The sequence below is a fragment of the Schistocerca americana genome, chromosome 7 (genome assembly GCF_021461395.2).
Source record: "Schistocerca americana isolate TAMUIC-IGC-003095 chromosome 7, iqSchAmer2.1, whole genome shotgun sequence".
Taxonomy (NCBI): domain Eukaryota; kingdom Metazoa; phylum Arthropoda; class Insecta; order Orthoptera; family Acrididae; genus Schistocerca; species Schistocerca americana.
The window spans coordinates 222,048,740-222,066,717 of record NC_060125.1 but is presented as its reverse complement, the minus strand read 5'-3'; the positions used below and the strand labels follow the sequence as shown (position 1 = coordinate 222,066,717).

At 43.2% G+C, this 17,978-nt stretch overlaps 1 protein-coding gene across 1 annotated transcript in view; it reads right to left on the bottom strand.

Moving 5' to 3' along the window:
• Positions 1 to 200: 200 nt before the first annotated feature.
• Positions 201 to 17,978, bottom strand: part of LOC124622850 (lutropin-choriogonadotropic hormone receptor-like) — a 410,889-nt gene continuing 393,111 nt past the window's right edge. The window contains exons 20-22 of the mRNA XM_047148642.1: positions 17,068 to 17,327; positions 579 to 685; positions 201 to 449 (exon numbers count right to left, since the gene is read on the bottom strand). Of these exons, the coding sequence (XP_047004598.1) occupies positions 201 to 449; positions 579 to 685; positions 17,068 to 17,327 (616 nt within the window). The remainder of the gene's footprint in view (positions 450 to 578; positions 686 to 17,067; positions 17,328 to 17,978) is intronic.

The window sequence follows — 17,978 nt, the reverse complement described above, 5'->3', positions numbered from 1 at the left end:
TAGGAGATCAGGATTTGAATTCCGCTCTGGCACAAATTTTCGACTTGTCCCATTGATATAAATCAATGCCCACTGCCAGCGAATGTTTTGAATCCCTTCGTGTTTTTATTCATGTTGACTGCAGGACATGTCAAAAAGAACAGGCACCACATGTAGATAATAAAATCTTTCAAAAACAGGCCACACCCTCAGCAGTGTCTCTAGAACAGACATGTGGACAGCAAGTAGTATATTTGCAGAGAGGATACCTTGGTTGTGTGTGGCGGCCCAGTATGGAGGACGGCATAGCAGGGCGTGGTGGCGGGTTTCGTGGCTGTGGTGGTGGTGGTGGCCGCGGTCTGTGGAGGCAGCAGGGCAGCACGCTCCTCCTCTTCCGCCTCCTCCTCCAGCAGCTCAGCCTCCCCAGAGGACGGGATGGTGGTCAGCAGTCGCGGGGGCGGCGGCAGCACCTGCGGGAGGGGCGGTGCCGGCGCCGGGGGCGGCGGGGGTGGAGGAGACGGCGGCATCGGGGGCGGCAGGAAGTCGTCCAGCTGCACCGCCGCCTGGCGCGTCAGCCGCGGCCGCGGTCGCCCGGAGGCGGTGCTGGCGGTGGGGCCGGGAACCGTGCCACTGGACGGCGGCGTCGATGTGGCCGTCGCCGACGACGTGGCTGGGGACGCGGGAACTGCAGGCGCGTTCACCAGCCCTGCAATTGCCACTGCTAGGAATTTGTAACCAGTCTGAACATTACTGTAAAAGTGTAAGTGTATATAATTCATTTTCACATGTTTCATTTTCCAGAACCCCCCAGGTTAGCCGAGAGCGGTAACGCGCCGCTACCTAGACTTGGGTAGGCCCGCCGGCCTCGGATCGAACAGCCCAGCGGATTAACGATGAGGGACGGTGTGCTAGCCAGCTGGGATGTGGCTTTTAGGCGGTTTTCCACATCCCTCTAGGTGAACACCGCGCTGGTCTCCACGTCCCGCCCCATTTACACGACTCGCCGACATTTGTAAACGTGCGCACTATTTCATGGTTTATACTAGACGCAGTAGTGAAGGCAGCAGACGATCAAGTAAGTAAAAAGACGAGGGCTAGCAGAAATCCTTGGGTAACAGAAGAAATATTGAATTTAATTGATGAAAGGAGAAAATATAAAAATGCAGTAAATGAAGCAGGCAAAAAGGAATACAAACGTCTCAAAAATGAGATCGACAGGAAGTGCAAAATGGCTAAGCAGGGATGGCTAGAGGACAAATGTAAGGATGTAGAGGCTTGTCTCACTAGGGGTAAGATAGATACTGCCTACAGGAAAATTAAAGAGACCTTTGGAGAGAAGAGAACCACTTGTATGAATATCAAGAGCTCAGATGGCAACCCAGTTCTAAGCAAAGAAGGGAAGGCAGAAAGGTGGAAGGAGTATATAGAGGGTTTATACAAGGGCAATGTACTTTAGGACAATATTATTGAAATGGAAGAGGATGTAGATGAAGACGAAATGGGAGATATAATACTGCGTGAAGAGTTTGACAGAGCACTGAAAGACCTGAGTCGAAACAAGGCCCCGGGAGTAGACAACATTCCATTAGAACTACTGATGGCATTGGGAGAGCCAGTCATGACAAAACTCTACCATCTGGTGAGCAAGGTGTATGAGACAGGCGAAATTCCCTCAGACTTCAAGAAGAATATAATAATTCCAATCCCAAAGAAAGCAGGTGTTGACAGATGTGAAAATTACCGAACTATCAGTTTAATAAGTCACAGCTGCAAAATACTAACGCGAATTCTTTACAGACGAATGGAAAAACTGGTAGAAGCGGACCTCGGGGAAGATCAGTTTGGATTCCGTAGAAATGTTGGAACACGTGAGGCAATACTAACCTTACGACTTATCTTACAAGAAAGATTAAGAAAAGGCAAACCTACGTTTCTAGCATTTGTAGACTTAGAGAAAGCTTTTGACAATGTTAACTGGAATACTCTCTTTCAAATTCTGAAGGTGGCAGGGGTAAAGTACAGGGAGCGAAAGGCTATTTACAATTTGTACAGAAACCAGATGGTAGTTATAAGAGTCGAGGGGCATGAAAGTGAAGCAGTGGTTGGGAAAGGAGTGAGACAGGGTTGTAGCCTCTCCCCGATGTTATTCAATCTGTATATTAAGCAAGCAGTAAAGGAAACAAAAGAAAAATTCGGAGTAGGTATTAAAATTCATGGAGAAGAAGTAAAAACTTTGAGGTTCACCGATGACATTGTAATTCTGTCAGAGACAGCAAAGGACTTGGAAGAGCTGTTGAACGGAATGGACAGTGTCTTGAAAGGAGGATATAAGATGAACATCAACAAAAGCAAAACGAGGATAATGGAATGTAGTCAAATTAAATCGGGTGATGCTGAGGGAATTGGATTAGGAAATGAGACACTTAAAGTAGTAAAGGAGTTTTGCTATTTAGGGAGTAAAATAAGTGATGATGGTCGAAGTAGAGAGGATATAAAATGTAGACTAGCAATAGCAAGGAAATCGTTTCTGAAGAAGAGGAATTTGTTAACATCGAGTATAGATTTAAGTGTCAGGAAGTCGTTTCTGAAAGTATTTGTATGGAGTGTAGCCATGTATGGAAGTGAAACATGGACGATAACTAGTTTGGACAAGAAGAGAATAGAAGCTTTCGAGATGTGGTGCTACAGAAGAATGCTGAAGATAAGGTGGGTAGATCACGTAACTAATGAGGAGGTATTGAATAGGATTGGGGAGAAGAGAAGTTTGTGGCACAACTTTAGAAGAAGGGACCGGTTGGTAGGACATGTTTTGAGGCATCAAGGAATCACAAATTTAGCATTGGAGGGCAGCGTGGAGGGTAAAAATCGTAGAGGGAGACCAAGAGATGAATACACTAAGCAGATTCAGAAGGATGTAAGTTGCAGTAGGTACTGGGAGATGAAGAAGCTTGTACAGGATAGAGTAGCATGGAGAGCTGCATCAAACCAGTCTCAGGACTGAAGACCACAACAACAACAACAACTAGACGCAGACAGATGGGTACACTGATTCCGTCCTGGGGGCACAAGGTGACGACAGGAAGGGCATCTGGCCACCCTCTGACACTAAAATTGATAAATCCATAAAAACAAGGCCGACCCCGTGTTGGAGTAGTACAGAGGCCCAAAGAAAGTGATGACGAATGTTCAAATGTGTGTGAAATCTTATGGGACTTAACTGCTAAGGTCATCAGACCCTAACCTTACACAGTACTTAACCTAAATTATCCTAAGGACAAACAAACACAGCCATGCCCGAGGGAGAACTCGAACCTCTGCCGGGAACAGCTGCACAGTCCATGTCTGCAGCACCTAAGACCGCTCGGCTAATCCCGCGCAGCAAAGTGATGATGACATATTTCATTTTCAAGGGTTTGCTGGGAGAGGATAGGCAATGGCATAAGTTTGCGGTTTTTAGATAATAATACCTTTGTATTCTGTAATCTTCCGTATGTTATACATTGTGTCCCAGGAGGAATGGTCAGATTTTCCGGTATATAACATGAACGCCCATTTGAAGCAAGAAATTTAATATGGACTTGTACCCTATTTCGAATGCTGTCCGAGATCGAACTCATTTAACCTACATTTGTTTTCCGGTAACTGGCGCACGCATGTGTGTCTTACTCACCCTGCCTCTTTGACGATTATTTCTAGCCAAACCTAACTCGTTGCTTTCAGTCTCTTTGCTCGGGATGTCTTTCTGCCATTAAACTATCCCGCAGAACACCCAGTTGTAAGTGACGTATTGTGAGTGAAGTAGTGCGAGGAATTCAGAATTTATCAGAGAGAATCATCGCTTAACTGTTTTTGTACACGCTCTGGCTAAAATGCCACACATCTGCACTAACGAAAAATGTACACAAATAGTGTATGTTTACGGCTTCTGCGGTGCCAGTCGCTTTCCGACACCTCGAATTCCTATTCGCAGAGTGTTTACAGGAGTTTTCGCCACATTTGTTGAAACAGATAGTCTTCCAAATTCCCATTTTTCTTCTGAACGTGTAGTTCAACAACCTGCGCAGGAATAGTAGCACAACGTTGAAATGTGGCAGTGTAGTTCTACTACGAGCACACGGCGACTTTCTGCACGTGTCTCACGTATACATCTGCGGCGAACACTACAGGCGGAAAACTTGTGCCCATTTCAAATGCACCGTGTCCAGTCTTCACATTGCCAACAATGCCACACGATTTTAATTTTGTCTCCTGTTAAATGTAAATCGTCATATGCTTTCATTAACACTATTCACTGATGAAGCCACATTTACACGGAATGGAATCAACAACACACGTAATAATCTTCGATGATCGTAAGAAAATCCACGCGCTACAATGGAAACAAATTTCCAAGTTAATTTTTCGATCAATGTTTGATGCGGCATGATCGTTATATTATTGATAGATCCAGTCATTTTAGAAGATGGAATGGGGGACAGAATTATTTGCAGTTTTTGGAAAATTCCTTTGTTGAACGCCGTGATGACGTTCCTTTGGCCACACGGACTGCGATATATTTGCAGCATGATGGAGCCGTTCCGTATTTGACCGCCCTTACCCCAATCACTGGACTGACCGTAGTGGTACAATTAAGTGGCCATCAAGGTAGCCAGTCCTTACGCCATTAAATTTTCGTTAGTTGGTTTGGATGAATTCTGAGGTGTATAAACAAAATGTGAATGCTCGAGATGAACTACTTGGTCATACTTTTCACATCTTCCAGGCTGCCGCCCTAATTAAGGAACGTGCAAGGCACTGAGACAAGCAACTAATGTTCTCCATAGAACACACAAATGTAATGAATTTGACCATGGGATATTCGAACATTTATTGTGAAATATACAACAGCTGTAACGTGACGTGTACGAAATGTTTAGATGTGAATATGTTAAAAAATATGTATTTTTGAATCGATACAGTGTAATGTTTACAGTGTACTCTATAATGCAGAGAATAAATAGCAATATGGGTCACGTGTGTTCTATCTAGGAGTCCTGAATGCGTGTATATCCATATGGAGTTTATGGAGTTTTTGACTTCAAGTGATAGTTCCTGTCATATCCCTGAATGATGACCATTTCTCCCGGGATATCCCGTACAGTATTTGTTGCACCGAGAATCTGCGCATAATGTAGCTTTGATTTATATTCATAGTTCTGAGTTGCTTGCAATATCGATCCCTTGCCTCCTTTCTGCCGCCTTACATTCTATTATGTTTATCATTTGAATTATTTGTCTCAGGTTCCTTGCATTGCATGCGTTTATTGGGAATGAGATCAGCATCCCATTGTGTGTCTATTCTGTCGTCTCTGTACGGTTGCTTGTTTACTGGTGATTTGTTTCAGTGTGAGTTGATCTGGAGTGTATCAACTTTTGTTGTAACTGCCAAAGACATTCAGACATTAAACGCACCAGCCAGAATGTCTGTGGTGGTCCCAGGGGTGGTATGCATAAACTTTTAACCTTCAGTGATTGACTTACTTTCCAAGACAATTACATTACTCTGATTTTGTATGAAGAACCCTGCAAGACAGTTACTTTATAACACTACACGATACTTCATATTTTTCACATGTTTTCTTTCCACGTTTTAAGAGTAATTTCAGATTACAAACATATATATTTCGTCAGTTTATTGTCAAGACTATCTGTCAACACTTATTTGGAATACTGTAGCACAAATGTACTGCAAATCATTAAAAACTATATGGTAAAGAAGAGCAGTAACAGGTTGGGAAAAGGATTTTTATTATGTATAATAAAAATATATTACAGACATGGCACTATCACCGAGAGCGCGCACAGACAGGAATGCAAATTAAAAGTGAGTGAGGCGAGACATATGTAATCGTGAAAGCGCATGCAAAACTTGGTCTACAAACTTCGTCGTGATAAAATGTTGGGCAAGGCATTGTGAAGATAACGAGCAATAGTATGAGCCATAGTACTCCACTTATTTGGGAATAGTTTCGAAAGTATTAACTGAGGAAGAGTACCGTATCGTCAGATATATTTAATTTTTCTCATGAATGTGTCGAAGAGCACGTTGTCTAACAAATCTCGTGATCAAATCACCACGCCTCGCCTACAACAATTCCACTTCAAAGTAAGACTGCCATTCCAGAAATTTAGAACGTAAAAGACTTTCCAGCGTATAAGAATCAGCAGCTGACCTTTATCGGTATTTTATTAACTTCAAATTTATTCAGCGTTAGTAACCAGCCCAAGCAATCACTGCCAACCGTAGGACCCTTTTCCTGTCATTTTAATAACCGAGTATCACATAAACAAAATAACTTGCATTTTAGATTCATTAAAGACACAAACAGTAAATCTTAAATGTTATTAGCTCAGTGAAAAGAGAAACTTTACAGTTTACCTGACAGTGTTGATTAATTTTGCAAATTCAACTACTTTCAGTGCCATTCTGAAAAAAGAGACTTATTAATCACTTAAATCGGGCGTTTGTCTGGAAATACAACAGTACATAATTTATTTCAACAGTGTTACATAAATTTATGTATTTATCTGTACGTTGTGTGATTCTCGGCTTTCGGACGTTCGGCGTTGCCTGACTCAACTGTTGCTGATTCTTACGTATTCAGTGTTCATTCATTATTTTTCAGGTAATGAGTTTTGTGTATTGAAAGGAAATAGTGCTAAATACAGAAAACAGTAATTATTATAATGAAGTAACGCTCCTCTATCACTGTTGTATCACGTGTCACACTTAGTGAATGAAACGTAGCTTCTGAATTATTACAGAGTGTTCAGTGTTATGCGAATTAAGTTTCAGTGATTTTACAACGTATCGCATTTTCCACTGAGCTCTCGCGTATGCACCGATTTTCATTGCCTACAAAAGTTTCAGTACTTATTACGTAAATTCTCATTTTCACAGAACATAATCAGTTTCATAAGTTTTGCTCAGACATGAGCTGGAGACAGTATTTTTCATTAGGCAACTTTAGTTTTATTAAATTTTAGTTAAAATTAATCGTATTCTCATTAGCTATTCGATATCACTGAACATAATTACTTTGTAGGAGGTGGTGATCCACAGCTCGTAGATATTTGAAAAATGTCATGTTTACCCTGTTTAAATCTTTATGTAAGCAGCCATCGGCCTACTGCCCATCATCAAGTTCTTACGTGCACTTATAGCAACATATTATTCGAACACAAAAGCACTGTGGTCAGATAATAAAATCATGAATTTGTCACTGTTTCGCTTCGTAACATTAATCACACCGTCAATACAGAAACAGTTCTAGGCAATGCACTTTTTCATGTTACGTCAGCAATCGGCATCAACGTTGTGAACGGACAGTTAAATAATTTTTATTATCTCGATCGTTAATAGCGCAGCGTATTTCGTTAGCTTAATAATTTTCAGTAGTACACTTATTCACATTCCGTCGGTACACAATACTTCGGAGTAGGCGGCTTTTCTGAAAATAACAGAACATTAGATACACGTGTCGTTTAATTACCAGAGTGTGTGAATGGGTTACAACTTTAATTTCCTAAAATTCTCGTTCGTCCAGTTTGACGTCACTGATTTCTGCTCTACTCTACCAATGGCGTTAATTCTGTACAGTCACTGCGTGCAGTCCCACGCAGTACAGACTAGGTGTTTCAGCCCTCAATACCCACTGTGATTCTTGGGGTTCACTGTGGATCTGTGGCCATAAAGCGACCGCGTGTGGAATTTTGTACATTCATCGTACTACAAATCGCATTATTCTGAAGAATAGATACTACATTTACTTGCTCAAGCTGGTTCATATCAACAGTCATATTAAGGGAAATGTAAGATTCAAGTTGGTTGTGTTGGCAGATAACTAGCTGCGTTCTTTACTGGGTAAAGTGACACGGCAAAGGAGAACAGGTGCGGCGCCTCGCATCAACTGCAGCACTAAGAATGGCAGCTCAGTTGGGCAGCACGGTGATGGAGAACACGTCCTGTCCCGTACCGACAGCGGTCAAGTTTCTGCGCGCTTGTAGCTCGCTGACTTAACGCTTTATAGCGGTAGCGTCGCAAACGGTGAGTTAGCAACCTTCTTTGCATTTTGTTAGTATTAGCAATGAAACATTCTTCAGGAAGTCCTACCGAACGTGGGAACCAAAGTTTGCGGTTCAACGCAATGTTTGTGCGACTGTAATTGTTATGTACCGATGTAAGGCGCTTCCACACCCAGCATATTTCCAGTTTCTGTTGTGAAAAGGATTCACTGGGAGCAATGAAACAAAAACTCATGTAACAGTCTATATAAGACGTCTAGAATACCAACAAAAATAGAGCAAGTCAATAGCTCATAGTCTGTGACAATGATTACTCCTGCATTGTTTAATGCTTACAAAGGCGCAAGCTTGGAACGCGTTAGGTCGATAGAGACAGACTAAGCAGTCGAATTTGTTTATTAGTAACCATGTAACAGTCGTTGAGTCATGGAAGTTCGTTATGCGGAAAATAGAGAATTATCAAAGATGGATGAACCACGGCTATGTTGCTACTACCTTCAGTTAATACTAAACACCACGACAAGAGTAAGGTGAAGCTAACCGTTAGCAGAATGGAAATTCACTCAAGAAGATGTACGAGTGTATTTCTTCGAGACCATAGATATAGCGATAGTGAATACTACAATAGGTAGTTGTGGGGGAAAAGTGCTAATTACAGAAGTTAGACAGACAAATTTACATATTTTTAGGTAACTGCGAAGAAATTCTGCTCACCAGAACGAATAAATATATCGACGAATGAGGAAGACACAAAAAAAATTCAGAAAAAGTATGGAATACAGCAATGAGAGGCAGCAGGAGACCCAAAAAAGTTAAAGAAAGTGGCTGCAGCAATAATGTGAAGAAATCAGACAGGAAATGGCAGTTATAGTAAATCCAAATTACCGAGAATGTTGCTCTTGGGCTTGATAACGTGAGGTACCCATATCCTGCTTCTCTCTGTCTCTCTCTCTCTCTCTCTCTCTCTCTCTCTCTCTCTCTCTCTCTCTCTCTCTCAGTCTGTCTGGTTTGACCGCCACCTCGAATTCCTCTTCTGCGCTAACCTTTTCATATCAGAGTAGCAGTTGCACAGTACCACTTGCGCCCTACGTCCTCAGTTATTTCCCTAGAGTTTTTAGCGTCTACGTTCCCTCTGGTACCAGGGAGGTTATTCCTTGATTTCTTAAGACATGTCCAATCATCCTGTCCCCTCTTTTTGTTAGTGCTTTCTGTATGTTCCTTGCTTCGACAATTCTGCAGAGAACCTCTTCAGTCCTTATCTCATCAGTACACCTGATTTTCAAAATCACCCCATCTCAAATGCTTCGTTTCTCTTCTGTTACGGTTTTCCCACAGTCTATATTTCACTACCATGCCATGCTGTGCTGAGAAATTTGTTCCTCAAATTAAGGCCTATGTCTGACACTAGTTGCCTTGGCCAGGCACGCCCTTTTTGAAAGTGCTGGTCTTCTTTCTATGTCCTCCTTGCTCCGTTCGTCATGAGTTATTTCGCTGCCTAAGTAGCAGTCGCTATTCTCATTTTTGCTGCTTCTCATTATCTTCGTCTTTCTTCGATTTACTCTCAGTTCATAGTCTTTACTCATTAGACTGTTCATTCCATTCAAGAAAACGTGTAATTCCTCTTCACTTTCACTGAGAATACTAATGTCATCAGCGAATCTTATCATTGGTATCCTTTCACCTTGAATCTTAATCACACTCTTCAATCTTTCTTTTATTTCTGTCATTGCTTTTTGGATGTACAGCTTGAACAGTAAAAGCGAAAAACAGCATCCCTGCCTTACACAATTTTTAATCCCAGCACATAGTTCTTGGTCTTCTGATCTTATGGTTTCCTCTTGGATGTTGTGCAAATTGTATATTAGCCGTCTTTTCCTACAGGTTACCCGTATTTACTCAGAATTTCAAACATCTTACCCATTTCAAATTATAGAATGCTTTCTCTAGATCGACAGATCCTATGAGTGGTTGATTTTTCTTCAGTCTAGCTTCCATTATCAAGTGCTACGTCAGAATTGTCTCTCTGATGCCTTTTTCTTTCCTAAAGTCAATTTGATCGTCATCCAACAGATAATCAGTTTTCTTTTTCATTTCCCTATATTATTCTTATCAGCAGTTTGGATGCGTGGCTGTTAAGCTGATTGTACAACTGTTCTCGCACTTACAAGTGGTAGACAAAAATCTGGAAACACCTAAAGCACAACACATTACTGTTCCAATCGTCTCGGAACTTGTGGATAGAGGTTCTGTACTGTTTTCAAGGGAACCTTATACCATTCGTATTACAATGCAATGAAAAATACAGGTACCAATGATGGAAGTGGAAAGCGATCATGCACCCTTCTTTCTAGCATAGCCACAAAAGGCTCAATAATACAGGGATATTACAAATGATTGAAGCGATTTCATAAATTCACTGTAGCTCCATTCATCGACATATGGTCACGACACACTACAGATACGTAGAAAAACTGAAAGTTTTGTTCGGCTGAAGCCACACTTCAGGTTTCTGCCGCCAGAGCGCTCGAGAGCGCAGTGAGACAAAATGGCGACAGGAGCCGAGATAGCGTATGTCGTGCTTGAAATGCACTCACATCAGTCAGTCATAACAGCGCAACGACACTTCAGGACGCAGTTCAACAAAGATCCACCAACTGCTAACTCCATTCGGCGATGGTATGCGCAGTTTAAAGCTTCTGGATGCCTCTGTAAGGGGAAACCAACGGGTCGGCCTGCAGTGAGCGAAGAAATGGTTGAACGCGTGCGGGCAAGTTTCACGCGTAGCCCGCGGAAGTCGACGATTAAAGCAAGCAGGGAGCTAAACGTACCACAGCCGACGGTTTGGAAAATCTTACAGAAAAGGCTAAAGCAGAAGCCTTACCGTTTACAATTGCTACAAGCCCTGACACCCGATGACAAAGTCAAACGCTTTGAATTTTCGGTGCGGTTGCAACAGCTCATGGAAGAGGATGCGTTCAGTGCGAAACTTGTTTTCAGTGATGAAGCAACATTTTTTCTTAATGGTGAAGTGAACAGACACAATGTGCGAATATGGGCGGTAGAGAATCCTCACGCATTCGTGCAGCAAATTTGCAATTCACCAAAAGTTAAAGTGTTTTGTGCAATCTCACGGTTTAAAGTTTACGGCCCCTTTTTCTTCTGCAAAAAAAAGATGTTACAGGACACGTGTATCTGGACATGCTGGAAAATTGGCTCATGCCACAACTGGCGACCGACAGCACCGACTTCATCTTTCAACAGGATGGTGCCCCACCGCACTTCCATCACGATATTCGGCATTTTTTAAACAGGACATTGGAAAACCGATGGATTGGTCGTGGTGGAGATCATGATCAGCAATTCATGTCATGGCCTCCACGCTCTCCTGATTTAACCCCATGCAATTTCTTTCTGTGGGGTTATGTGAAAGATTCAGTGTTTAAACCTCCTCTACCAAGAAACGTGCCAGAACTGCGAGCTTGCATTAACGATGCTTTCGAACTCATTGATGGGGACACTGCGCCGAGTGTGGGAGGAACTTGATTATCGGCTTGATGTCTGCCGAATCACTAAAGGGGCACATATCGAACATTTGTGAATGCCTAAAAAACCTTTTTGAGTTTTTGTATGTGTGTGCAAAGCATTGTGAAAATATCTCAAATAATAAAGTTATTGTAGAGCTGTGAAATTGCTTCAGTCATTTGTAATAACCCTGTATTACGTCTGGTGGCCGAGGGGATGCGACGGTTCTCCCCCGTGCTCAAATACCCAATCCTGGACAACGCGAGCAGTACGAATTAGGGCCCTGTCGTCTTGGAATACAGCATCACCACGGCGATGGACCAGATGAGCTAGAATAGTCATACAGCCTTTGACAGTAATGGAACCTGTCAGAGAACCTGTGGGGCCACAGAATACCACGGTGTGGTTGCAGAAATCATCGCCGAATCCCAGTTACGTTTCATTCTTGGGGCGTAATCTCAGCCATATTGGTCCATAGTGCAGGTGTTACGACTCTGGCACCACGTTTTCCTGTTACGGACTTTTGGATCACTGATGAATGGCTTTGGAATTCCTGTTCGCCCTGAAGTTCCTGCCTTATGGAGCTGCCTTCGTGTTGTTTTAGTGCTGACATTGTTCACCAAAAAATGGTTCAAATGGCTCTGAGCACTATGCGACTTCTGAGGTCATCAGTCGCCTAAAACATAGAACTAATCAAACCTAAGGACATCACACACATCCATGCCAGAGGCAGGATTCGAACCTGCGACCGTAGCGGTCACGCGGTTCCATACTGAAGCGCCTTTAACCGCACGGCCACACCGGCCGGCACATTGTTCACCAATGTGACATTCAGTACTGCACTAAATTTTGCAGTTCTCATCTTCTTATTTGTTGTCACAATCCTCTCCAATGACCGTCTTCCACGATCACTCAACACACAATTTCGACCACTTTGTGGATGTCTTGTCTCGGAATCTCCGTCTGTCTATGTTGTAATCCGGGTGAAATCTTCCCATGTCTCCTGGTCTTGTCGAAGTATACCACATCGTCTTGTGATTCTCGAACAGAATATTCGCTATTACCGTCTATAGTTTCATGCAGAGCTCAGTTAGCTTTTCTCCTTTCTCATTAATGCTGCCAAGCCTTATACTGCCGTAACCGTTTCTTCTATTCCTTCCCCTATAACCACGTTCAAAACTCCCACAATTATTACACGTTCATCTCCGTTTACATATTGACTTACACGTTTAATATCCTAATATACTCTTTCTATCTCTTCGTCTTTTGCTTGCGATGTTGGCATGTATAACGGAACTGTCGCTGCCAGAATTGGTTTGTTGCCGATTCTCATGAAAACAACCCTATCACTGATCTGTTCACAGTAGCTGACTCTCTGCTCTACTTCCCTTTTAATAACAAATCCCACCGTCGATGTAGCATTTTTTGTTGCTGTTGATATTATCCTATATTCGTCTGACTATGACTTCTTATCTTCTTTCTGTTCCACTTCACCGTACCCAACTATATCTAGATTGAGAATTTGCTTTTCGCTTTTCAGATTTTCGTCTCTTCCTACCACGTTGGAACTTATGGCTGCTCCTATTCGTAGGATGTTATTGTTTGTTTCTTTAGTTCATCTTTCAATGTTGGTTACCTCCCTCTCTGGAGTCCCCTGTCAGAGATCGGAATGTGGGACTGACCGGGAACGGAGAGATCTTCATGAAACTTTTCCAGTTACATGCCACATGTTCTCTGGATACACTTTATGTAAGGTGCAGTCACATTAATGTGACCACCGCCCATGCTCTACGTCAACATGCAGTTACTACTCACAGATGGCAGGTGGCAGCAGTGCAGGGTATACGAAGCGCGAACAGTGCAATCTTGTCATAATACGGAAATTGAGTGATTTATCTGACACTAAGAATGACAAGATCATTGGTTTTCGGGCCAAGGATGGAAGTATTTTCGAAACGGCTAAGTTTTTAAACTGCTCACTTGCCGCCGTCGCTAAAATATACCGTCCATGGCAAAATGGCACCATCTAATACCGGCTGCAATGCAAGTGCGATGGCTACAGGCCATGGATGACAGAATTGAATAACGGGTGCGATGACGTGTACGAGTGAACGTGCGACTGTTGAGCTACTAACCGCCCAGATAAACCAAGGGGCTACCAACAGTGTTTACTCAAAGACTATTCAGCGAACGTGGCTGCGTATGGGCCTCCGCAGGCGACGAAGACTGGGATTTGCACAGCAATACCGCAGCTGGACGCGCACTGAGTAGTGACAATGGCCTTTTTACATGAATCACGTTTTATGCTCTATCGGACAGATGGCCGTTGGCGTGTACGACTTTTTGAAACGTCTGGAAGCTAACACGCTGCAACGATCGTCGGAAGAGTCCAGGACAGAGCCATTCCTTGAGCGTTTTCGTCAGTCTGGAGTGCACAAAGGATCAACACAACTATACATCTATCCTTGAGGACCATGTCCACTCTTAGATGCAGTTCGTTTAACAGCAGCACGGTGGCATCTATCAGCAGGACATTGTAATGTGTCATACAGCTCGCAGTGTCCATGCGCACCAGAATGAGTTACCTGTACTTTCCTGGCCACCAAACTTCCCAGATTTAAACCACATCGGAATTCAGCGGGACCACCTCGATCGAGCTGTTGGCGCCATAAATCCTCAACCGAGAAACGTAGCGCAGCTGCCCACGGATCTGGAGTCAATACCGCTCCACATCTCTGTCGACACAATCCAGAACCTCATTGCCGCTCTTCCCCCACGTCTTGCAGCAGTTAGCGATCCAAAAGTTGTTCAAGTTTTTAACACGTGGCGACATTAATGTAACTGGATGACGTATGTTTTTCATGGAGTACTTCGCATTGCGTTCTGCATACTGATTCCATAGGTAATTTGATCGAAGCTGGTTGTTGCAGCTTTTAGGGGCACCATCTCACCTCGAGGTGAGTATATCGAGAGGTTGTAACAATGGAAAATTGTACTGAAATACGGGAGGATGTACTACGAATTGACGCATGGTGCATGGAATGGCAATTGAATCTCAATGTAGACAAGTGTAATGTGCTGCGAATACAATGAAAGAAAGATCCTTTATTATTTAGCTACAATATAGCAGGTCAGCAACTGGAAGCAGTTAATTCCATATATTATCTGGGAGTAGGCATTAGAAGTGATTTAAAATGGAATGACCATATAAAATTAATCGTCGTTAAGCAGATGCCAGCCTGAGATTCATTGGAAGAATCCTAAGGAAATGCAATCCCGAAACAAAGGAAGTAGGTTACAGTACACTTGTTCGCCCACTGCTTGAATACTGCTCAACGGTGTGGGATCCGTACCAGATAGGGTTGATAGAAGAGATAGAGAAGATCCAACGGAGAGCAGCGCGCTTCGTTACAGGATCATTTAGTAATCGCGAAAGCGTGACGGAGATGATAGATAAACTCCAGTGGAAGACAATAATATTATCTTGGAACTCTTTCATTTGGTCCGTGTTTGCACAGAAAAACAGTAAATTGAGTGCGCCTTGACGCAAAACACATTGTTATAAGTTTATTTCTTTATCATCCTAAACTAGTTTCGGCGACAAATATCACCATCATCAGGTTTGAAATATAGTTATTGATACTTTCATACTACCTTATTTATTGTATGTTACAGCATGTTTTAAGTAATTATTGGCGCTGTTGGCGACATATTTTCTGTGCTCATTTTTTCCGTTGCCGTCTTTTTACTCACTCTTTACATGGTTTCAGATGACATGATGTTTGCTAAGTGAAAAGACGGCAACAGAAAAAAAGAGCACAGAAAATATGTCCCAAACAGCGTCAATAATTGCTTAAAACATGCTGTAATACACAATAAATAAGGTAGTATGAAAGTATCAATAGAAAACTATATTTCAAAAGACGAATTGTATAAATGTAATAATGTTTTACTGTGTTTGTATAACGATGCCATTTTCTGCATGTTTTAGATTAAAAAGCCCCACTGATGATGGTGATATTTGTCGCCGAAACTAGTTCGGGATCATAAAGAAATAAACGAATAACAAGGTGTTTTGCATCAAGACTCAGCTTCTGATATTACTGTTTTCCAGTGGAAGACTCTGCAAGAGAGACGCTCAGTAGCTCGGCATGGACTTTTGTTGAAGTTTCGAGAACATACGTTCTCCGAGTAGTCAAGCAGTATATTGCTCCCTCCTACGTAAATCTCGCGAGGAGACCATGAGGATAAAATCAGAGAGATTAGAGCCCACACAGAGACATACCGACAATCTTTCTTTCCACGAACACTACGAGACTGGAATAAAAGAGAGAACCGATAGAGGTACTCATAGTACCCTCCGCCACACGACGTCAGGTGGCTTGCGGAGTATGGATGTAGATGTAGAGGTAACAACCTTGAGACTCTGCTTGCTCCTCCGCTTTGTCTCACAACATCGTTGATCAGAACAAGGATGACTTCCTATGTCGGAAGCCTTTGGCCGTCATTGATAAGATTTTTATTCAAATTTTATGCTGCGGCTCGATTCGAACCCAAGACCTTGGACGTTTTGATTAGTAGTCAAATACATTACCCCTAAGCCTCTCGCTCTCATTTTTACATTATCACATTGGCTGTCTCTCTGGCTGTCATCGAGTTCATCTTAGACACTTTCTCTCTCACTGTCTCTCTATGTCTCTTTCTCGCGGTACTTATTCACTCTCACTGTTTCTGTCTCTAACCTCGTCTCTGTCTTCCACTTTCAAAACTTCTTTCCTTTCTTTGGCCTCACTTTCCCCCACTCTATCTCTTTTACTCTCACTGTGTCTGTCACACTCTTTCGCTCGCTCTCTCTGCTTCTGTTTCACTCTAATTCTCTTTCTCTGTCACTCCCACCCTTCCTCTTTCTCTCCCTCTGCCTGTCTATCTGTCCGTCCACCTGTTTTCTACAGTTTCTCTGCGTTGTACTCTCATTTTTTCATTCTCTCCCCTTCTCTAGCTCCAGCTGTGACTCTCTCTCTATCTCTCTCTCTCTCTCTCTCTCTCTCTCTCTCTCTCTCTCTCTCTCTCTCTCTCATGGTATCTTTCTGTTTTGATTTCTCTCTCTCTGTCGCTCTTTCTCTCTCTCTCTGTCTCTGTCTCTCTATTTTTCTCTCATTCTCACTGTGTGTTTCTCTCTCTCTCTCTCTCTCTCTCTCTCTCTCTCTCTCTCTCTCTCTGTGTGTGTGTGTGTGTGTGTGTGTGTGTGTGTGATTTTCTCTCTTTCCCTCTCGTTATATGTGTGTATCTCTCTGCCTTATGCCTCTTTCGGCATCACTGTCTCTATTTCTCTGTTTCTGTTGCTCTCACTTTCATCTACTGTCTCTCTCTCTCTCTCTCTCCCCCCTCTCTCTCACTCTCTCTCTCTCTCTCTCTCTCTCTCTCTCTATATATATATATATATATATATATATATATATTGTGTGTGTGAGAGAGAGAGAGAGAGAGAGTGTGTGTACGTACCTGAGACAGGTGCGGCGTGCGGCAGGGAGGCGGCGGCGGTGGCGGAGGTGGCGTCGCTGGAGCGCGAGACGCGCCACGTGCTGGTGCTGGCCGACCCGGAGGAGTCGTTGCGCGAGCTGGAGAGCGTCGAGTCCTGCGACTGCTTGCGCGCCGCCAGCCACGACGTGGCGCGCTTCTTGGGCTCGAGCAGCCGCATCGCCATCGGCACGCCGTACTGGTGCGGCGGGCCCGCCTGCCGCCAAGAGTCCGACCGCGACGAGCTGCGTAGAACAGCCACACACACCTGCTGTCAGCACATGCCTGACGCCGTCCTCACACAGGATGTCAACGCCACTGAGGAAGTGAAGCGGCAAGTGCTCTATAGAGTCACGATGTAAAAATTTCAAGCTGCAGAACACTTGCCAACTTGCAACAACAGAATAAGCCTGCAAAATTTCCGCAGTATAATTCGAATGCTTCCGTTGGGCCTTCATGGCATGTTCGGGAGTTTTTTTTTCCGAATGCTAGACAAGATCGCACTCTACTTTGCAGGCTCCATCGAGCAGACGTCATAGTAAACACAGTCATCTAAAGCCGATGTGCCTATTTGTTGATTTTTTTTAATTTGCATTTGACTACTATGGAAGTGTGATTTTTCATGATAACGGTGCACGGAAGAGACAGCGACAACATATCTTTTAGGAACGATTGTTATAACGAAGCTCAGTTAAGTGATACGTCAGAGGTGAAAATTGCTTTCCTACTTACAAGTGCAGATGCAAGGTGAATCCAAAGTAACTTCATATTTTCAAAAATTCTTTCAAATGAAGCGGTATAAGTTACTTACTTACACCCGTAAGTGGCAACACTGCACTCTGCAACATCGTTTGACGCAACAATTTGTTTCGGTGTATCGCTGTGGAGGGAGCTCT